Here is a 22,734-nt window from a genome sequence, read left to right as displayed (position 1 = left end):
CTGCACTGTTCCAAGGTGAGGAGGGGAAGAGGCGAGGGTGACTGGAGCGCATTCCTCGACTCACACTGCGGCTACTGCCTCATGGTGCAGTGCAGTCTTGCTCTGTACCCTTCATAAGGAAATTTACCGGACAAAGGACCTGACACAGTCCGATCAATAGTTCTCAATGGCATGGCATTGGCTTGTGTTCTTCTTGTCCGAACACCTGAGAGCTCTCTAAGTCTCCATTTCAAGGGGATGTGGCTGCATGTTTGCACGATTTGTCTTCTGAGAATGTAAACCGGGATGAACACACAAGTAAACCGGTAAGCTAATGTACATGCATCCTAAGCCACAGAAGGGATCACGGGGCTCAAGAAGAGGCAAAGGAGACTATTTGGTCCTATGCATTCTATGTGGGAAGGCATCGATCTTGCTGCTAGTTCTCTGTTCTTCTACGTTGCTACACAAATGAGCTATCATAGGATCTACGACACAAAGAGACGAAGTGAAGGAGGAAGACGGTGGGATGGGTCTGTCTGCTAAAGCTAAAGCTTTGCATGGCATGGTGTGGTCATACGTCTTGCGTTTGTCTTGTTCACCATGCAACATGTCGGTGTGAAACCCTGTTCGTATACAAACACAAAGCATCAGTCAATGGCGAGGAAGTAATCACTGTGGTAACTTGTAGAGTGCAGAGCAGATAAAGTCTCCTTTGACGGGTCAAGATGGGGGAAAGCCAAATCAAGTACACCAGGGAGCCGATGCATTCCAAAGATAAGACATCACAAGAAGGATCAAAGTCCTACGACTTGCATGAATGTAGCCGGGAAATCTTTTATCAGGCAGTAAGGAGACCTTTCGGCATGGAAGGCAGAGCCTGGTACAGCTTTGAGCTTTGACCGCAAGAAAGAGCAAGAAGAAGAAGAAGAAGAAGTCTTCCAGAGCAAGATAGCACACCACAATCTGAGATTGCAGTCAAAAAAGCTGGGCAGCAATTCCAGGAAACCTTGATAAGTGTAATGAGGCATATAACCTGGACACCTAAAGAGTCAGAGTAGGTTTATTTTCCTTTTAACATTTGACTTTGACCAGCAGGCATGAAAGCTTATGATCTACGTTCACATCTGCAATTCCTTGAAAAGCAGGTTGGAGATCCACAGAAGTGGGGAGCTTCCTCCTGTGACTTGGATTGCTTTAAGTCTTACATGTCTGCCTGGAGTAGACATGATAGAACATGGGGTCCATGTACTGAAGGAATCTTTCAGCTCATCTCAGATTGCAGATCAACAGTTTGATGCACACAGAGACCTTTAAGACTCTGTGTCAAACAATAAAAATGAATTAAGATGGAAAGCAATAAGCAATTAAGACTGGAGAAAGGAATAACTGCAGAAGGAAAGAAAAGATTTGTATTTTCTTTTTTTCCACCATATTTAAAAGACCCAAATGCATGTCAAAACAATTGAACTACACAGACCTGAAAACAAAGATTGACAGGAGGCAGAAACTTGTCAAGAACTGTTTTCACTCTATGTTGGCATGAAGATTAGCAGCCCAAGTCCCAACCAGATAACATTGACTTGGTGGAGTTGAGTATCAAAAGGCCCAAAACCAGTGTCTCTTTCGGACAGCCTATTTAGAGCAAATTGACCCCAAGCAAAGCCTGGTGCTGCTCAACTCACTGCCCTGCTCCTGCTCCTGCTCCTGCTCCTTGGAAGGTGGTTTTGCTTCAAGTGCATTGCTTCACTTTCTCCTCCTTTCTTTCTCCTCTTTTGGTTTTGGGGAGGGCATTCATCTGTTTCTGCACTTACGATATCTCCTTTCTGAGCGCTACACATATTTGTACTCCATGGCCAATCTCTTCCTCATCAGACCAAACACTAGATTGTTTGGCCTATGAGGGACTTGTGTAGACACAAGTGTTCATCCATTCAAGATTCTTTAACTTGATTCACTCCTCCTCCAGCAAAAAAACTGGTATATTTTCTTTTAAGGTAAATTCTTCGTAAAGACCCTCAAGTTTTTATTATTTGTTTTAGAGTATTCCTTTTTTACTTTATTCTCTCGTAATGCTAATTTTTAATCATCTTTACCGTTTTACCCCTTGACGTCTATCGCACCATAGCCGTTTGAAAGGTGACATCTTTTTTTAGAAAATAACGAACGTGATGCTGGAATAAAAAGAAAAAGGGTTTGCGAAAAAAAAAATCTTAGTTTTTTTTTAATTTATCCTTTCGTCTTCAGCTAATTACGTATTACTTCCTATAATTATTTATTTTTAATATTTTATATTTTATACTTTAAAAAATTACATTAGCATCCCTATAATTATAAAGTGAAACATATAGATCTATTTATCCTAACGAAAATAAAAAAATAAAAGATTAAAAATAATTTTAATATTATAATTGGTGATGGTAGACGATATTGATAGTGATGAATGACGGGGCATTGGAGGCTACAAGTGCCTATTATGGATGAGGAGAATGACGATAAGATGTGAGAATCACTCGATTATTTTATCGACAATGAGTACGATAACATACTTAATATCCTAGACCCATAGTTTTCTCCCGCTATCGAATACCTCCACTCGATATATGCATCAACAACCCTTTTGTTACTCGACAAATGCATCGCGTCAACATAGGTGGTGGTGGTCATTGTAGTGTCTACAACGAAGATGGTGGTTGTCTCATGTGCTAACCTGAAGCTGGGGTCACTGAAGCTCATATTGCTTCTCTTGCTGTCGCGTTAGTTCCGACATGAACATAAAAAAGGAGAGATGAAGGGTTCATTGGATGAGGAGTTCTATTCACCATGGTTATCATCAACACGAAAAGGAATCTTTGGAAGGTTAGCACGTGAGCGATTGTCGTACTCCCGACAAACGTTTCCGATGACTATTGAAAGATATGAGTTTCAAAATTTGATGCCGAGGACATCGTCGTACTTGTCATTGATGCAGTTGTTGAACGATATCTCTTTCGTCAGTGTTCTACTCATCCACAACAATCACTCGTAACCCTCGATAGTATAATTATCCATTATCATCAAATAAAATATTAAAATTATTTTTTAATATTTACGTTAGGGTAAATGAACGTTCATAACTATGGATGTTAATATAATTTTTTAAATTAACTAAATATATCGGATAATATAATTATCCTCTCGGTTGCTTTCAAGCGAAGCGACGCAAACAACACATGAGGCTCCCAGAGCAACTGGACGGTCGAGATCATCACAGGGACATTTTTTTTATACTATTTCAGCGAGTACTCGATTTATCTACCTTATTTTTTATTTGAGGAAAATGATGGGATCGCGATCTCGAGTCGCCAAGCAAGCAGCCAGACTCTGCGGGTAACCAAGGAATGGGTAGAACTGTGTTTTGTCGGATTGGTCCCTCACGTCAGCAGAATGACCCGCTTGCTCACCCAAATCCTGTGCTGAGCTGCCTCGTCTCTGTCGCCGTCGTCTCTTCGAGGCCAAACCCCTGCCTAACTCCTTCGCCTCCTATGGCGGAGCCGTCCCCCTCCTTGTTACTCCTCCCCAACCCCCCCTACGGCGACCTCTTTCCCGACGGCCTCCCTCTTCTCCCTTCCTCCTCCGAACTCCATGACATTGATCTCGACTTCGACATCGACGATTTCCTTCGCTCGCCGGACCGTCACCACCATTCCCCTACCTCCGATCCTAACTCCGCTGCCGACGGGTCTGCTGTCTCGTCCTCATCCTCGACCCAACATGACCGGTCCGGCCTCGCACCCCGCCCCTCCTCCCCCGACTCTTCCGCTGCCTCCGGACTTGCCGTCGTTGTCGACCCAGAAGTCAAGGAGAAAGAGGGAAAGGTCGGATGGAGCCTTAAGCGGAAGATGGAGAAGGACAATGATGGCTTATCTGACCGCCGCACTGACTCTGATCTTAACCCTAACCCCAGGAGCATCAAGTTCCAGCGATCCGAGGAGGCGAACCCGCCTTGCATATTTGGTTCCGGGAGCCAGGAGGAGGAGAAGAGGAGGGCGAGGCTGGTGAGGAACCGGGAGAGCGCCCAGCTCTCCAGGCACAGGAAGAAGCAGTACGTCGAGGAGCTGGAGGACAAGGTCAGGTTAATGCACTCCACGATTAATGAATTGAACACCAAGATCTCGTATATCATGGCCGAGAACATAAGCTTACGGCAGCAGTTGGTTGGAGGTGTTGCTCCTCCTTCCCCTGTTTATCCTCGGCCAGGGGCAATGGCGCCCGTGAATGTCCAGTGGATTCCGAGGTATTCGTTGAATCCACAAGGGACACAGGTTCCTTTGGTCCCAATACCTAGATTGAAGCTTCAAAAGGCTACACTTGCTCCCAAGGCCAAGAAGTCAGAGAGCAAGAAGGGCCAAAGCAACACGAAAAGAGTAGCTAGTGTGAGCCTCATGGGCTTGTTGTTCCTTATCCTAATCGTTAGAGGAGCATTTCCCAGTCTAAATCTTCGATATGGAGGCTACGATGATGACGAAGGTCTCAGCAATGGACGGATTTTGTGCCAGGCTAAAAGTAGAATTTTGAGCGTTAGAGGTTATGGTAATGGTCTAAACAGCTCCAACGACATTACATTATGTAGCAGACAGAAGGGTTTTGGAGGTGGTATAGATAGTGTTACTGCTAGGAAATGTGAGAGTGTTAAGGTGGGCCCTGGAATGAATCCAAAGGGGCTTAGTTCATGGCCTTCACCTGGTTCAGAAGCTGTTTTCACACAGAACTCGAGCGAGAGTCTGCCTGCTCTGCTTTATGTGCCTAGGAATGGCAAGCATGTGAAGATTGATGGAAACTTAATAATCCATTCTGTTCTTGCTAGTGAGAAAGCCGTACAACAAACAGAATCAAGCCAGTCATTGGACAAAGAGACCGGCTTGGCTATTGCTGGTAATGTGATGTCAGCATTGGCCATTTCTAAAGCCGGAAAGGGGTTGGATCTTCAGCATTCTAAATCTTATGGAGATGCTTCTGACTCTGATGATACATATGTGAACAACTTAAAATTAACCTCATCTGATGGCCCACATCAACAATGGTTTCACGAAGGAATGGCAGGTGAGCATATCAGTCCTCTTTTGTTCATATCTGTCTGGCCTTTCTGTATTAACATTGCTTCACTTGAATGCATCTTATCAATTTGGCAAACTCTTTTTTCTTTTAATGTCATATGTGTTATACTTCTCTTGCTAATAATCGGTAATTTGTTTATGGTCGTTGGAACTATTATGCTCTTCAATTTATTTCAATTAAGGTTTTCCAGTTGACTAAGAAAATCTTTATACTGAACTATAGAAGGTGTTGCATAACAATTGCTCCAGCTCTAAAATGGAGATTTTAGTACAAAGTTCTTTTTTTTTGCTTGATATGCTTTTTATGCAATGGATACGGTATGTGGGAGCAAAATGTAATTTAATGGTGTCATCATAAGTTCTAATATCACTTGCATTGTGTCTAAATAAATTGTTTCATTAATTGTACACATAGGATAGGATCCTGTGTCTTATTTATATCTTCTTTTACTAGTGCTAGCAGTGACTGTAAGGATCATTATTGTTGTTGATTATATGAAAGAGGATAGGACTTAAATGAGGACGGAAGTTGTTAGCAAGGTTATTATAAGAAATTCTAGTAGTGTTATAACTGTTAAATATGAAGCTTCCTCCAAGGAGGTTGCTGGTATTCTGACTGGTATAGGAAAATATGTTAATGGAATGTGCATTTTCTGAAATAAGGTCAGTGAGCAATAAGCTCAATTTAAAGGAAGAAAAAAAAGAACAATTTAAGGATATTAACAAAGTCAGCATGTTTAGGTTGCTAATATCTATAACGTAAAAATATTAATAACTGCCAATTTTACTGAACACAATGACTCCATGTAAAAGATTGCCATGTCCCCAACGAGCGAATTGCACATCAATTTGAAACTAATTATGACCAATCTCAATGTGGAATTTGGTTCCTTTTGTGTGTTCTCTATCTTATTTTGTGTAATTTTATGGCTACATGCAATTCATTGTCACTTCTGCTTGGACGCTATATTTTATTTTTCCACTTATGTTCCACAAGTGGCTACATAATTGAAATAAGCAGCTACTTAATTTGTAACTACTGATGCATTTGTACACATGTACGCATGTTGGGCAAGAATTTTCAACCCAGCATTATATCACAATATTTATTTGTAGCTTATGGTTTAAGTTGGTAATATGCTCATTAATTTGCTTAATTTGCTTAATTTGATTATTTTATAGTTAGGAACTCACAGCGTACGTTTAGCCTTTTATTATTTATTATATTTGAGTTTCTAATTTCATCAATTATGGTTTTTTACTTTTTATATGCATTATCACTGACTGTGTCGCATATCTTTATAGCACTCTGGTGGTAATCATGGTCAGTGGCATTGGTATCAAATTTTCACTGCCATCACTTTCTTATTGTATATATGGTAATGGGATAGCGTAGTTATAGTTTCTTATGTAACTCTGACTACTATTGATTCATTTGCAGAATAGCTAGTTTTAGTCATCTTATATTTGTTAAATGACATGTGCAGAGGCTTTGTCATTCTCAAGCTTGCAGTCATCAGAATGAAAGTTGAATGTATTGTTGATCATGATGTTGCGTGTCTTTTGGTATCTGCATTATTAGTAAAAGAGAAGATACTTAACCATTCTAGCCTGAAGAAGGAATCCTGCATATTGGATGTTTATCTTTTTGATTTAGTTTGTGTATGCAGATTTAAAATTCTAAGCATCACTTCAAATGACTAATGCTTTTATTGCATCATTAATGTGACTGATCTAGAAAATTTGATGATTACGACTATGGCAACAATGATGATGATGTGTTTTTCTAAAATGATTGTATTATCCAAGTATCATTACCCACTGGGTTTATATGATCTTGATGGAGCATTGTTTGGGTCCTTGGAAATAATTTTCACAAATGGCTGAAATTGAGTGTGTTTTCTTGCAGGCCCGATCTTAAGTTCTGGCATGTGCACCGAGGTGTTTCAGTTTGACGTCTCATCATCTTCCTCTTCAAGTAGCATCTTTCCTACCAGTTCAATCATGAACAGTTCCTCGATCACTAATGCTACCGAGAACCTCCCTCCTAGTTCTGCTCGCCCTGGGAAGAATAAGAACAGGAGGATAATGCATCCCGAGCCAATTCCACTCCGAGGAACCACAAGAAACAACACAAAACAGTTTGACAAGTCTTCCGAAAGAAGCAACCTTCACAACAACAAACCTGTTTCCTCAGTGGTGGTCTCTGTTCTGGCTGATCCCAGGGATGCCGGTGATGGTGAGGGCGATGAGAGGATATCACCCAAATCAATGTCTCGCGTGTTTGTTGTTGTGCTTCTGGACAGCGTCAAGTATGTTACCTACTCCTGTGTTCTTCCATTTAAAACCTCTGCACCCCATCTGGTAAACTAATTTTGGCAGTAGGATTAAACCCGAATGCTAATTACAATTCTCCGTTACTTATCCTTAGCATTTTTGAGTCTGATACTTCATAGATTGGCTTTTGGTGCAACTAACATCTTACTTGTTTGTACGTTATCTAGTTCGACAATTTATTGTATCATATGTAGCAAGATTCACCTGTCCGTAGCATTTGCCTAAATAGTCTGCCAAGCATTCTAAGTGGTGCCAGTCTCAGGTGGCAACCAAGTAAACTCATCATGTCCATCCGCTTGAATGCGTTTTTTTTATCTGTTCACAATGTCATCAATTCCAGTGCTGATGTCAGGAGGTCGAAATTACATTCTGTACTACTTAATGCCACCATTTGGCTTTTACTTTGTCCGAAAATTCAGATTTAATTCAAAATTCTAATATAGTTTATGCTCTGGAGATTACAATGCAAAAAGGATAAAAAGGTAGGCTGCTTTCGAACCACTTTGCATTTTGTTGATGGAAACATACTAATATATTGACTTTTTAAAGGTATTTAATGGTTGCTTGTTCCACAAGAATGCTTTTACATCACATGAAGCTCTTCGAAACTTCGTGAAGAAGAAGCTTCGGTTGACTTATGAATCTTTCCTTCTTTTATTTCTCAATCAAATGAGACTAAAGTCCTATGTTTGTTTTTTGTTTTATGTTCCTTCAAAAAGGTTATATATTTTTTTGTCTCACATAAAACTATCTTCTTTTATTGTGAAGCACACTTAAAAGAAGCATTCCTCTTCGATCATGGTTGTAATGGATCTCCTATCTCCACAATCCGTCCTTTTGCTCCTCCTCTTCTCCCTCTCTTCCCTCTACCTCTTCTTCTTCTCTAGATGGAACCACGGCTCAGCAGCTTCCAGCACGTATCCCCCCAACCTCAGGCCCTACCCGTTGATCGGCCACCTCCCCCAGTTCTTGAAGAACCGCCACCGCCTGCCCGACTGGTTCGCCGAGTCCCTCGCCGCCACCCCCACCAACACCTTCCTCGTGCGCCGCCCCGTCGGCATACGCAGCGTCATCACCGCCAACCCCGCCAACGTCGAGCACATCCTCCGCACCCGCTTCGACAACTACCCCAAGGGCCCCCGATTCCGCTCCATCCTCCACGACTTCCTCGGCTACGGCATCTTCAACTCCGATGGCGACGCCTGGCGCGTCCAGCGTAAGACCGCCAGCTTCGAGTTCAACACCAAGTCCCTCCGCTCCTTCGTCGTCCGCTGCGTCCACGAGGAGATCCTCTCCCGCCTCCTCCCTTTGCTGGAGAAGAGCTCGCATGACGACTCCGCCGTCGACCTCCAGGACGTCCTCGAGCGCTTCGCGTTCGATAACATCTGCAAGGTGGCTTTCGACCATGATCCCGTCTGCCTCGCCAAGGACGACGGTAGCTGCGGGCAAGACAACTTCTCTACTGGCTTCGCCCTCGCCTTCAACGACGCCTCGAACACCAGCGCCGCCCGATTTCGTTACGTTCTCCCGAGACTGTGGATGATAAAGAAGTTGCTGGGCGTTGGTTCGGAGCGGCGGCTTAGGCAGTCGATCGCCACGGTCCACGGCCTCGCCATGCGGATCATACGGGCAAAGAAGGAGAACCGGACCTCTTCTTCGCTGCCCCAAGCCGAGGATCTCCTCTCTCGGTTCATCGCCAACGAGGACCACTCCGAAGACTTCCTCCGCGACATCGTCATCAGCTTCATGCTCGCCGGAAAGGACACCATCTCTTCGGCGCTGACCTGGTTCTTCTGGCTCCTCTGCTCTCGCCCAGACGTGGAGGCCAAGATCATGGACGAGATCAGATCAATTCGAGCCCGGCGCCCCAGCACCTCCCCGGCAGTCTTCGACTACGAGGAGCTCAGGGACATGCACTACCTCCACGCGGCCATAACGGAGTCAATGCGTCTGTACCCTCCGGTGCCGTTGAACTCGCAGTCTTGCCTCTCGGACGACGTCCTACCAGACGGCACGGCTGTCAAGAAGGGATGGTTAATGTCGTACAACTCCTACGTGATGGGGCGGATGGAGGCCATCTGGGGGCCAGACTGCCGGGAGTACAAGCCGGAGCGGTGGCTAGATGAGGGGAAGTTCCGGCCGGAGAGCCCGTTCAAGTTCCCAGCGTTCCACGCGGGGCCGAGGATCTGCCTGGGGAAGGAGATGGCGTACATCCAGATGAAGTCGATCGTGGCGTGCGTTCTGGAGAGGTTGGCGGTGGTGTTGGTGGACAAGGAGGCACGCCCCGTCAAGATGATCTCATTGACGTCGCGGATGAAGGGCGGGCTGCTGTTGCGCTTCAGGAAGAGATCCGTCTGACACTGACGTCGCTCGTTCATCTCTGTCTGTGTTTATAATGTTTATGGTATTTAATATGGGTATTAATCTGGTCATTAAGTAAAGCAAGTTTTGATTTTGGTCTCATCTTAATTCTATTATCATTATAATTTCATCTAAAAGGCCAAAGTCATTAAGTAAAGCTAGTTTTGATTTGGTCTTATCTTAATTCTATTATCATTATAATTTCACCTAAACAGTCAAAGTCATTAAGGAAACCTTTGATTTGGTCTCATCTTAGTGCCAGATCTCGTCATTTTCCAACGGTGTGTTGACCTCGTTGACCAATGCTATCTAATTCTGGATCTGACGAGGCGGCGGCCCAATGAGGGGACAGATTGCCATATCCGATAGATTGCGCATATCGCTTCCGGTACAACGCACCGTCTCCAAGCGTGAAGGACTACAAACGTTGGAGTTAGGACATACGGTTCGCACGTACGCAAAGCGAACTCCAGCCACAAAATATGGCAAGTAGGACTCAGAACACGCGCACTCCCAGTGTGAGATCTGAAGCCTTCTTACGTTCTTCCCCCCTTCCTGTCGACTCCATTCGTCTCTGCAATTGCTTCCCATGGCTGCATCCACGCTTCCCTTCTCTTGCCATTTGCCTGCTCTGCTTTCCTCGGATCTGCAGAAGGCTTCCCCCCTCCTGCCTACGCAGTTGTTTGCAGGGACTGATCTCCCGCACCACCGGCATCGTCATGTGTTTCTCACGGTTGGTTGCTTTCATATCTTCCTTCGTCTTCGCTTATCCTTATAATTTGATTTGTTGTTGGGTGATTTAGAAAAATCTATAGAATAAGGGTAGGGTAGCTTTTTCCTTTTCAATGGATGACGCATTCTCTTTCTTGTTTACTGGTGAGAGAATACTATCGATGGGAAATGAAAACAGAGGATAAAGCGGAGAGGCTCTAAAGCCCTTGATGATTCAGTTGGAAATTTTGGATCTTTTACACTATCCTATTGCTTAATATCTTGTGTAATCCTGTCCTTGAAACTGCAATTGCTTGCTGCAGCCTAGGAGACGGTCATGTGTTTGCGCATCACTATCAGGAACTGGGGAGTACTTCTCGCAGCGGCCACCAACTCCGCTGCTGGACACCGTCAACTATCCCATCCATATGAAGAATCTCTCGGTCAAGGTTACACGGATGAACTACGCTTCACGTGTTCGATGAAATGCTTGTCAGGAGCCGTCAACACCTGGTTCTCGAGTCTGATAAGTGTTTCAATTTACGCAGGAACTCAAACAACTTGCGGACGAACTTCGGTCAGATGTCATCTTCCATGTCTCTAAGACGGGAGGGCATCTTGGTTCGAGCCTTGGAGTGGTTGAGCTAACCGTCGCTCTACACTATGTCTTCAATGCTCCTCAAGACAAGATACTATGGGATGTTGGGCACCAGGTTCTGTCACTCTACTTAATTCCGGTCCTTCGGTGTGTATACTGAATTCATCAACAACTAGTACATGATGCTTTGTACATGAAAGAACTGAAGTTGCATAACCCTATTCTCATAAGTAGTCACCTAAGAAAAATGTTCGAGAGTAAGGAGAATGCATATGACAAAGGTTGTGTGACGATTTTGCAGTCGTACCCACACAAGATACTAACAGGGAGGAGAGACAAGATGCCTACGTTACGACGGACGAATGGATTATCTGGGTTCACAAAACGATCAGAGAGTGACTATGATAGCTTTGGAACTGGTCATAGTTCAACCAGCATCTCAGCAGCCCTTGGTATGTGGAAACTCTTATGTTGCTCGGATAAATCATCAAAGTTGATCTGTTGTTTCTAAAGCTCATACACTGCAAAAGATTTTGATATTTTATTCCACCGATTGACCTTGATGAGCAGGGATGGCTGTCGGAAGGGATCTGAAGGGCAGAAAGAATAATGTTATAGCAGTGATAGGGGATGGGGCCATGACTGCTGGACAAGCATATGAAGCTATGAACAATGCTGGGTATCTTGACTCGGATATGATTGTCATTCTGAATGACAACAAGCAGGTCTCTCTGCCCACTGCAAGTCTTGACGGGCCTATACCACCAGTTGGAGCTTTAAGCAGTGCTCTCAGTAGATTGCAATCTAGTAGACCATTAAGAGAACTGAGGGAGGTCGCCAAGGTTGGTGCTGGGAATAACAAAATCTTTTGCATGCCTTTCACAAGCTAAGGTTGAGAACATTACCAAACAAATTGCAAGTTGGACATGGACATTAATTAATTCAGAGCTTTCACATGAAGTTGGCCATCAAAAGCTTTTTTTTTAACTTCTTTTTAGAGGCAGGTTTTTTTATATAAACAGTCCAAGTCATTCTTTTCTGCATCCATCCAAGGCTTCTTTCATCAGCACTTCTTTTTGGTTCTACTACCCAAGCCAAGTGCCACATGAAAACCAAGTTCATTACGAAGTGATTTGCTTACAAGAATACATATTCGTAATTAACTGTAAAGTGCATTGTTAATGCACACGAGTAAAGACAAGCTCTGTTTGGCTGCAATATCTCTTATACTCTCTTCTTCATTCTGTCCCACATTTCTGATAATATTATAAATTGGAATGCTTTAGGGAGTTACGAAGCAGATTGGTGGATCGATGCATCAAATTGCGGCAAAAGTCGATGAATATGCTCGAGGAATGATTAGTGGATCTGGCTCAACTTTGTTTGAAGAGCTTGGTCTCTATTATATTGGCCCAGTGGATGGCCACAACATAGATGACCTCGTTTCCATACTCAAGGAGGTTAAGGACACAAAGACAACAGGTCCAGTTCTTATACATGTTGTAACAGAAAAAGGACGGGGATATCCCTATGCAGAGAGAGCTGCTGACAAGTATCATGGTATATTCTGGAAAAGCTATTTTTGAGTAAATAAACTAAGGAATTATGATTAAACTTTCTTTTTTTTATCTGAGATTTGTACTTTGTAGTACCATAAGCTGCTATCTTATTTGCAGGTGTTACCAAATTTGATCCGGCCACTGGGAAACAATTGAAATCGATCTCTCAGACTCAATCTTATACCAATTATTTTGCTGACGCTTTGATAGCTGAGGCAGAGGTAGACAAAGATATAGTCGCAATTCATGCAGCCATGGGAGGTGGAACCGGCCTTAACTACTTCCTTCGTCGATTTCCAACAAGATGTTTTGATGTCGGTATAGCCGAGCAGCATGCTGTTACATTTGCAGCTGGTCTAGCCTGCGAAGGCCTCAAGCCATTCTGTGCAATCTACTCATCTTTCTTGCAACGGGCTTACGATCAGGCAAGCCATTGCCCTCATTTCTCCATTCTGAGCTTTGACTGTTTGTTTCACATAATTAATTGCTTCATTTATTGCTTAATCATCTATTTTGTTTCTTGTATCTTTACCAATAAGCACTACCAAACATATACAGTTTCAGCCTTTGGGATGATTTAACTTCTGTAAGTTTTAGATTTTCCTAAGTTGAATCATATTGTCAAATTGGCCCTAATCTGGTGCTGAATCCTTTTGAAGGTGCCCCAGGCAAGTGAGGGACTTGATTCTAGACTTGGAAAGATTAACAGATCAGTCAAATACCTTATTGTTCATGTGCATCTCTAACCATCTAAAGTTTATGTTTACTTTGGAAGCATCTATAATAAAAGAAGTGACAGTTCAGTTGAACACGATATCTTATTCATGTCTAATGTTTTGCTTGCCTAGTGGGTTGGTAATTTTTCTTACCCTTAAAGAGATTGTAGGTTATGTTAGCTTTGTTGGAAGGTGCTCTCGGATTATCCATTACAGTTTTACTTAATTGTGAAATTATTACAGTCGGCATACAGAGAGACAGCACAAAATAACAAAAAAAATTGAAGAAGTTAAGCCAACCAGATCGAGCAATGATGAATTTGAGCTTTTAATGCAGGTGATACATGATGTGGACTTGCAGAAACTTCCTGTAAGATTTGCTATGGACCGAGCAGGGCTTGTCGGAGCTGATGGGCCAACTCATTGTGGTGCATTTGATGTCACATACATGGCATGTCTGCCTAATATGATTGTCATGGCTCCTTCCGATGAAGCTGAACTGTTTCACATGGTTGCCACTGCAGCAGCCATCAATGACCGGCCATCCTGCTTCCGATATCCAAGAGGAAATGGCATTGGCGTTCCCCTGCCCCAAGGAAACAAAGGTGTTCCGCTTGAGGTACTTGTTCAGAACAACATACATTTCATTCTTCTTTTGGTGCAACCTCCCTTGAGGAATCATGAGGACTCACATGACATTACAATTTGTAGATCGGCAAAGGCAGGATATTGATTGAGGGTGAGAGAGTGGCTCTTCTTGGATATGGAACAGCAGTTCAGAGCTGTGTGGCTGCAGCTTCCCTCCTGGAACAACGTGGTCTAAGGGTCACAGTGGCTGATGCACGATTCTGCAAGCCGCTGGATCATGCTTTGATTCGTAACTTATCTAAATCTCACCAAGTGCTGATTACAGTTGAAGAAGGATCCATCGGAGGGTTTGGCTCTCATGTCGCCCAGTTCATGGCACTTAATGGTCTTCTTGATGGCACGATAAAGGTAAGAGCAATCTAATGTAGGATTCATACATCGTGTTAGTGAATTCGTTAAATACGATTGCTGACTTCGGGTTTTGACTTGCTTGGAACAGTGGAGACCGCTGGTTCTTCCTGATCGTTACATCGAGCATGGATCACCCAATGATCAGCTGGCAGAAGCTGGTTTGACACCATCTCATGTTGCAGCCACAGTGTTCAACATCCTTGGACAAACTAGAGAGGCACTTGAAATCATGTCATAGGAGATGCTAAAAGAGGGAAAGCATTTTAATTGCTTTTCCTTCAACTTTTCTTGATAGAGGGAGACTCAATTTTTGTCTCCTAAAATGTAAGAACTATATATGAGAGTGCAAGTAACTCCAGAGCAATCCACTGTCATGGAGTGACAGAATATTTTTAGATGTTAAAATTTTTAGAAGTAGATATCCTCCTTGATATATATTTCCACATGACTAGTGAATTGGCTGGTGATGAGGAAATGTTAAAATAATAATTTCATATTCTCAAAATAGATAACAAGGTTTGTGCTATAGTGATTCCACCAGAATCAAGGAGCTTGCCTGGCTACAGGATATCTACATCACAATATGCTGCAGAAATATGATCATGATCCAATATATAAATCATATTGTTTCCTTGTGCAAGCAGGACATTTGACAACCATAGCTGAATGGACCCCTAAATAATCAATCAATCAAGCATACTGATCTCTTCCTATTTCTCAATCATTTTAATGTCTTGTTTTTTCCTTCCCAAAATGCATTAGGAGAGGCACATATTGATCGAAGTATACAAGAAACAAGAAATCAACACGGTCCCAAGAAACATAATATGTTTGGTTGGGATGGAGGAGAAGGCTGTCTCTACAAGCAGATAACCATGATTTGGTGTGTGTGGGTCTTTGTCTTCTTCGTCATCTATTGGATCTGCATGCAGTGGTGATGAGATACCCAACCCAGCCCTAGTTTGCACATTCTCTTGGGGTAGCATCTGGGCCTTGTGCCAGCTTTTATGGCGTAGGAACGATCCAAACAAATACGATTCCGTGTGCTGCACTGCCGGCATCGGGGGCCGCAGTTTGCCATCAGCTTTTGTCTCCATTGCAAGTGGGAATAGACTTTCCACCATCGCAGCAGCAGCAGCAGCAGCAGCAACCACGAGAAGAAGAAGACGAAGGGAACAGCAGATGAGACCAAAGGGCAAAAGGTCCCATGCGACTGCCAAATACCACTCTATGGGACTCCATGATAGGTTGGTTCCAGATCTGATGCTATTAGTAGTGTATGCCTCTCCTCCTCCTCCTCCTCTTCCTCCTGTGGTGGTGGTACACTGGTTCGGTGCAACATCGCCTTCACATGCAGAGGAGGTCGACAACTGATGGGATTCTGCAGGCATTCTCGTTGTCTTCTCATCATCTTAATCTGACCCATTCCGTGAGCACCATGACTTAGATAACCCTACTGCTTGTCTCCTTCAAGGCTCGATCCCCACTCTTCTTCTCGATTAGGTTTCTCTTGCAGGGAAAGCTACGTCCACCTTTTCCTCCAAGGAGGAGGAGGAGGAGTGGTGGTGGTTCTGTTGCAGGTGCAGGACATGAATGTGACACTCCATTAATAATTAGGCAGAAGCAGCGGAGTGAGGTTTGCGTGGAGTTAATGTCGAGCTCGAGGCAGCGGTACGACGGTCTGGAATTGCGTGAAGCACATGATATCCACGTCCAACAAGACGACGAAGCCCCCCCTCTTCTTGTCTTTCAAGGGCACATGGCACGCACTTAATTTATGTGGCGACGTCATCGCATTAATCCCTTCCCTGACCTAACCCTCCGTCTCGTCTCCTGGCGATGTACGCTCCGCTGCCCATAGTTGCTGTCGCTCTTGTCAGTCATACCTAACAGTCCGACGGACCTCCGAGAAGTTGCGTGGGAGACAAAACAAGCTTTGGAACCTCAGGCTCAGCTTCGTAATTAAATTGCATTCGCTGTGGATGAACGAAGTCGATCGCATTCCACAGATTCTACTGGCCATGGATTGCTTTCAACGTGATCCGCTGCGGCTGTCATCTCGTCGAACGAATCACCTGCTCTGCTCCTTCGAGATTTAACTCCGCCATGGTCCATAAGCGTTAGCTTCGGGGGACCAGTAAGGTTGCATTCCATGTTTCTTCTCTTCGTCTTTCGGCTTTCGAATTCCTTCTTCCCGAGGCTGCAATCGATCCAGCTCTCAGATCCACTGCCATGAGCTTTTACTTCCTTTTTGGCCGCATCCAGCGAGCTCCCTTCTGCATCTCTTTGGAACCCTCTTCAACGACCCATTTGTGGCCATCCTGAGAACCCATTCTCTCATGTTCCATTACAGTGGCCTGAATCGACCCGTCTTGGACTGACGCGGCGTCGTTAGGTCATCAGACCTCACCATGAACACGCTATAACTTCACTCCCCGGTGGTGTCAGCAAACTCTGCCACATGAATTGGGATCTGACTGCATTCTTCGCTGCCAAGGCACAAGCGCCATCGATCGAGTCCTTTTCAGGGAAATTAATGTGCTTCCGAGGCAAGCTTATGCGTGCAACCAAGCCAAGTAAGGCCAACCTACTCCCTGTAGAGCTCGTCACAAGCTACAATTGGAGCGAGATACACAGTGGTGTGCGTGCACCGATGGCACATTGTATATCTCTGGCTATTGTAGAAGGCACGTATCCTCTTCCCCTCGCAGTCACAGCGGCAAGTGAAGACAAAGCTGAGGGGCCCTGACATCAGATGGATAGGATGGCAGAGCAAGGGCGGAAGAGGGGACACGTTTCGAATGTCTACTGGGCTTCATCTCCAAAGAGCACTCAGGACGTCCCCTGTTGTTGCCTCCGCCTCCGCCTCCGCCTGCAACCAGCAAACCACTTCCCGGTGTCCATTTCTGGACGTAGGGACAACTCACAGGGGTTTTGGCCATTGCAGTTGGAAGCACTCCTTCTGATGCCATCCATGCATGCTGTGGAGGTGAATGGGTGGGAAGGAACAATGCCCAACAGCAGTGCATGGCACTGGCAACAGTGGTGACGAAGACTTTGGTGGTTGCTGATCCGTAACGGGACATGAGGAAAAGGAAGACTTCCTACGTGCTTTATCTTTGCTGCACGGATGGATTGATTTCTTGTGGAGTTCATGTCGACATAGTTCCACTTAACACCATGTTCGAGCTCGGGAAATCATGCATTAGTTGTTGGCTTCGCCTTTCTTTGGCCACCGGCGACGAGAAGTAATCAAACAGTATCGAAGAGTGTGTACAAGGCAGGTGGATGGTGATGTATCGCAGAGAGAGAGAGAGAGAGAGAGAGAGAGAGAGACTCTCCCTGTCCATTTCCTCCTCCTAAAGAGACAAAAGGTAAGCTTGAAGGTCATTTTGAATGGGGACACCAATGTGTATATTTAATGCAATAAAAGAGGAGAGGTAAAGGTCGAGACAGAGAGAGAAAGAGGGGCGGGAGGGGCCGCCCATTGATTTGTCGTGAGGCGAGTTCGCGTCGCCGTCACGCAGGAAAACTTTTGTCTTCTTCCTCCCTTCCATTCCACCCCTCTCTCTCACTCTCTCTGTCTCTTGCGTTGGCATCCAACTCGCTGTAGATTCTACTGTTCTTGGCGCACCTGTCACCTTCCGATTACTCCACAGATCGACCAACCTTGGGTTAATGTCCAGCGCTTACAGCCACCGTCCAATATACAATTCAAAACCCGGTCTTCGGGGCGCAGTAGTTTTCTCCCCGGCCCTCTGTCTCACAACCCTGGAACCCAAGCAAAGAGAATATGGTGGGTGGACTGCACAACGAGGACATTGCCTGCAATGATTGGGGACACTTCTCTCCTGCTACAGAACTCGAACCATGGAAGGCCAAACTGGGCGCTATGTGGTTTCTGTACTCGTCACCGATCAACCTTCGGATCGCCCCAACAACAGAGTTCTCTAATCCTGCTTGCCGACGACATTAAGTGTCAAGTGGTTGGCTATGTGGGCTTCTATATTGAAAAGGGACAAACTTTATCCGCAAACTATGTGGTCTGTGGAGATTTCTCTTCTTCTTCTCTAATGTCTCTGATGAAGTGATCATTTCAAAGTTGATAGATTTTGCTAGGATTGGAGACCTATCTTTCTTTTGGGGGAAACATCAATGAGCTTTGACTACTACTGGATTGGAGACTTCCTCAAGGAGGCAAATTACATCCATTCTCTGTCTTCTTCTTCTTCTTCTTCTTCTTCATGCTCTGTTTTATTACCCTTGGTAAAAGGGCAGCAATTTGAGGTGAAATCTACCTTCATCTTCCACTGGGCGTGAGGAGGGGGTCCACTCCGCCAAGTTCTTTTGGTGTCCCCAAATCATTTTTTTCCCCTTTGGCCGCCCCTATTTGGCCTCTCTCTCTCTCTCTCTCTCTCTCTCTTTACGTTGCACTCCTCCCTACCATCGCGTGGTCCTCTCTACCGCTTCTTATCCTTCGACCCTTCGCTCTCTTCGCTCCCCCTCTCGCTCTCTCTTTCTCTGTGTATATATCTATCTCTGTCTCTCTGTTTTCTTCTTGCTTCTGCGGCGGCTCCTCGTCTTCCAGCCGTTCATGGCAGAAGGCCGCTCCTTTTCCGGAGATTAGCGGGATTGGTGGCAGAAACGAGCGAAAGAGGTTGCCGGGGAGAGGCGGAGGCGGTGCCAGGAGAGTGAGGGGCCGGGATTCGATCCATGGAGCCCATGTCATGACAAAAGGAGAGAGCTTTCATTGATGCTTTTTAGCTTCTGCTTCCGTATCTTGGCCGCCCGTTGAGCACGGTTTCGCTATGGCTGGCAGCAACGAGGTCAACGCCAATGAGTCCAAGGTACCATCTCCCTCTTGTTCGACTTTCTTCTCCCTTCTTCCTTCTGCATTCGATACAAGGCTTGGATTTCAAATTTCGATCGGTAGGCTGCGGTACAGTGCGTTTGATGTTAGGGTTTTGCGATCGGATTTGTGTCTTCGGGTCGTGTGGTGGTTTCTGTGTGGTTCGATTCGGCCAAAATCGGAGCTTTGACGGATTCGAGTTGACTCTAATCTCCTTTGCTGCGCCTTCGTCATTTGGCGATCCGTTTGTGTTTTCAGCTCTGATGATAAGAGTTTGAACCTTTGCTTGAGATGGATAAAGAGGTTGCAAAAAGCCCCATTAATGTCATACTGTCCTTATCTCGTCGTAGATTTCGATCAGGTAAAGCAAAAAAAACATGCTTTTGGAACCATCAGGCGCGTCCCCTCTTCCCAGAAATGCAAAAAGTTGGGAACTTTGATCCGCATTCATCTCCAGTTCTTCCTATACTTGACGAAAAGTCAAAGAAGATGAACCCCACTGCGTTCTCCTCATCTTCTGCTTCTTCTTTGTTGTGTGTGATGGCGGCACAGATGGTGGTTCCCCTCAACACGTGGGTCCTCATCTCCAACTTCAAGCTGGCCTACAACATGCTGCGCCGACCCGACGGCACCTTCGACCGCCACCTCGCCGAATTCCTCGACCGCAAGGTTCCCGCCAACGCCACCCCGGTCAACGGCGTCGTCTCGTTCGACGTCCTCATCGACCGCCCCAACAACCTGCTCGCCCGCATCTACCGCCCCGCCCCCTCCACCGCCTCCGTCGCCCCGCTCCTCATCGACCTCTACCGGGCTCCCTCCCCCGACCCCTTCCCCGTCATCATCTTCTTCCACGGCGGCAGCTTCGCCCACTCCTCGTCCAACAGCGCCATCTACGACTCGCTGTGCCGCCGATTCGTCTCCCTCTGCGGCGCGGTCGTCGTATCCGTCAATTACCGCCGCGCGCCCGAGCACAAGTATCCCTGCGCATACGACGACGGGTGGGCGGCCCTCAAGTGGGCGTCCGGCGAGCCATGGCTCCGCAGCGGGAAGGACGCCAAGCTTCGGGTGTTCCTCGCGGGGGACAGCTCCGGCGGGAACATCGCACACCATGTGGCTTTGAGGGCAGCGGAGTCTGGCATCGAAGTCGCCGGCAACGTCCTCCTCAATGCCATGTTCGGTGGCAACTGCAGGACCGAGTCGGAGAAGAGATTGGACGGCAAGTACTTCGTCACCATTCAAGACAGGGATTGGTATTGGAAGGCATATCTACCCGAGGGGGCAGACAGAGACCACCCCGCCTGCAACCCCTTCGGCCCCAAAGGTGTGACGCTCGAGAGTCTTCCCTTCGCCAAAAGCCTGGTTATAGTGGCAGGGCTGGATCTCGTTCAGGACTGGCAATTGGCATACGCAGATGGTTTGAAGAAGGCCGGCCACTTCGTGAAGCTTGTCTACCGCGAGCAGGCCACGATCGGATTCTACTTGCTGCCCAACACCAACCATTTCTACCAAGTCATGGAGGAGATCAAGAACTTTGTCAGCTCTAACTTGTAGTGAAGACTGCAAGATCCATGCTGCCAGTTTCTGCAACTGTTCTATTGGATTCTGAATCATAGGTGACTTGGTTTGAGGAAGGGCTCTGTTCTTACAATTTCTGCTCTACGACGACAAATTTGATGCAAGTGGAAGATGCTTGTAAGATCATAGGTGACTCTGTTCATGGAAGGGACAACCTTTCTTTCACTACACTAATATGTCGCCAATGGTGTCTGAGACAACCATGTTGTAAATTGAGGTTCCAGAGGACTGAGAGTCTTGTGTCTTCGGGTGAGATAGATTGCCAGGATTACTGGCAAATACCATAACAGTATTGACTACACCGACATGGTTAACTTGGTTTCTAGTAATATAAAGATGCACATTGTGCCCTCTCTCTCTCTCTCTCTCTCTCTCTCTCTCTCTCTCTGAATGTAAGTTCTATGCTGTCTGAGATGTAGTCATTCTTTGAGGGATCCAATCTACTCCATACATCACTGATCTTGATGTGCATCTGTTGTCAAAGTGTAAAACCTGAGAAAGAATGATCTGTTGATGTCATGATTCATGCATGTGTGAGCCCCCAAGGAGAAAAGAGGACAGAGAAGGTGAGAATGGCAACTGGTACCAGATCATATGCAATCTAAAGCTATGGCCCATCCGTGATGATATGATCTCAGACATCACAATTAATATCCCAAGCTATTGTTTCCATCTTCTCATCAATGATTGATGCCCTGAAAACTTGCTTCAGCTACAAAAAAAAGAAGCACAAGTCGCTTGCAATTTTCTCTTTTGCAGAAGGAATCACCGAGTAAATGACTCTCGACAGCACATAATTCTTTTCCACCACAGCTTGGTTTTAAGCACAGCATCATTAGTCCTTTCCTTTAGGCTACTCCCATGGAAGAATGCTTTGGACTCATTTCACTTTGTCGGCACAAATATGCTGAACGATTGCTTATCGCTCCATCCTTGATTGATTGGCACCCACCTGGGACATAAACTGATTGAGTCTAAGGAACAGTAATGGAGAGGGTGTGGGGAGAACAAGACGAAGTGAAGCTGTCCCAGGCGAGAGACTTCTCCTTTGTCCTGTAGCATGCACTCCACAGACGAGAGAGAGAGAGCATTTGGATCGCAGTCGGTCTGCTTCTTTGGCAGTGGCAGCCTTCGCCGGAGCTGCTGTTATTGTCATGCCTCTGGGAGCTGGCAACATGAGTTTTGTCGTGTAGAATCCACCAACCATTTGGAACCTTTTCTTGGCGTTCTCGTTGGTGACAGCGTACGAATGGCTTTACATTGGCATTAAACGCCAGCCACTGCCAGCAGACACGAAGGGGACACTTTGGCCCTTCTCTTGATGACTCGTGAGGCTTCCTCTTCCTTGGCAAATGGTTGGTTGGTTGGTCAGCCATGCTCCAGAAAAGATGGTTTAATCCTTCAGCTCCACAGTCTCACTGTTGCAATCTTTTATGCAGCGTAGGTAAGCTTGAAGGTCACAAGAAAACAACGCTTGAGGCACAATTCCTACGCACAAATAGAGAATGAACTACTTCATCATTCCACACTATTTGAGAGATATCAATAAAGACCTCTTTAATTTAAAAGGATAGAATGCATACAGTATTAATTCGACAACAAATAGAGAGACTGTTTCCATATCTCGAATCAAATTAATTTACCATAGGGTGGAAGTGTGGGGAGTACCTGCAACATGAACATGTTTGTCTCTGTCCTTGACTGGAAGATTGCTACTTTGGCTTCTTGATCTTTTTTATCCATCTTCTACAGTTCAAAGAAGACTATTAGGTAACAGATAAACTTGCAAAATCAATCCAAGCAAAAGCCAAAACCAAAGGAAAAAATGATCATACTATTCAGGAATATGACATCAAGAATCCTGAATGATACTAAGAATTAGCTCTGCCACAGACATGTTATCGGAAATGAATCCTGTCGGCGGCTACAAAATCCACATTCTATCATCTAGTAA

The 22,734-nt window shown here is 45.3% G+C and overlaps 4 protein-coding genes across 4 annotated transcripts; all 4 read left to right on the top strand.

The window, feature by feature from the left end:
• Window positions 1-3,327: 3,327 nt before the first annotated feature.
• LOC135608196 (bZIP transcription factor 39-like) lies at window positions 3,328-7,505 on the top strand. The gene is made up of 2 exons (XM_065100814.1): window positions 3,328-5,061; window positions 6,985-7,505. Exons 1-2 carry the CDS (start codon window positions 3,360-3,362, stop codon window positions 7,446-7,448), a joined length of 2,166 nt encoding a protein of 721 aa, XP_064956886.1. The 5' UTR covers window positions 3,328-3,359; the 3' UTR covers window positions 7,449-7,505.
• Window positions 7,506-8,011: 506 nt separating this feature from the next.
• On the top strand, window positions 8,012-9,875 carry LOC103978879 (cytochrome P450 CYP94D108-like). Its single transcript, XM_009394831.3, has one exon. It carries the CDS (start codon window positions 8,211-8,213, stop codon window positions 9,768-9,770), a length of 1,560 nt encoding a protein of 519 aa, XP_009393106.2. The 5' UTR covers window positions 8,012-8,210; the 3' UTR covers window positions 9,771-9,875.
• A 351-nt stretch (window positions 9,876-10,226) lies between these two features.
• LOC135608197 (probable 1-deoxy-D-xylulose-5-phosphate synthase, chloroplastic) lies at window positions 10,227-14,791 on the top strand. Its single transcript, XM_065100815.1, has 10 exons — window positions 10,227-10,506; window positions 10,808-10,933; window positions 11,033-11,197; window positions 11,384-11,534; window positions 11,653-11,924; window positions 12,369-12,642; window positions 12,759-13,066; window positions 13,695-13,976; window positions 14,069-14,353; window positions 14,445-14,791. Exons 1-10 carry the CDS (start codon window positions 10,363-10,365, stop codon window positions 14,592-14,594), a joined length of 2,157 nt encoding a protein of 718 aa, XP_064956887.1. The 5' UTR covers window positions 10,227-10,362; the 3' UTR covers window positions 14,595-14,791.
• Window positions 14,792-18,762: 3,971 nt separating this feature from the next.
• LOC135608199 (gibberellin receptor GID1C-like) lies at window positions 18,763-21,131 on the top strand. Its single transcript, XM_065100816.1, has 2 exons — window positions 18,763-19,203; window positions 19,758-21,131. The coding sequence occupies exons 1-2, from the start codon at window positions 19,165-19,167 to the stop codon at window positions 20,754-20,756; spliced, it is 1,038 nt and encodes a 345-aa protein (XP_064956888.1). The 5' UTR covers window positions 18,763-19,164; the 3' UTR covers window positions 20,757-21,131.
• Window positions 21,132-22,734: the final 1,603 nt, after the last annotated feature.

This window comes from Musa acuminata, chromosome BXJ2-3 (assembly GCF_036884655.1).
Source record: "Musa acuminata AAA Group cultivar baxijiao chromosome BXJ2-3, Cavendish_Baxijiao_AAA, whole genome shotgun sequence".
NCBI lineage: Eukaryota > Viridiplantae > Streptophyta > Magnoliopsida > Zingiberales > Musaceae > Musa > Musa acuminata.
The sequence above is the reverse complement of the archived record's forward strand: the minus strand, read 5'-3'. Positions and strand labels throughout refer to the sequence as shown.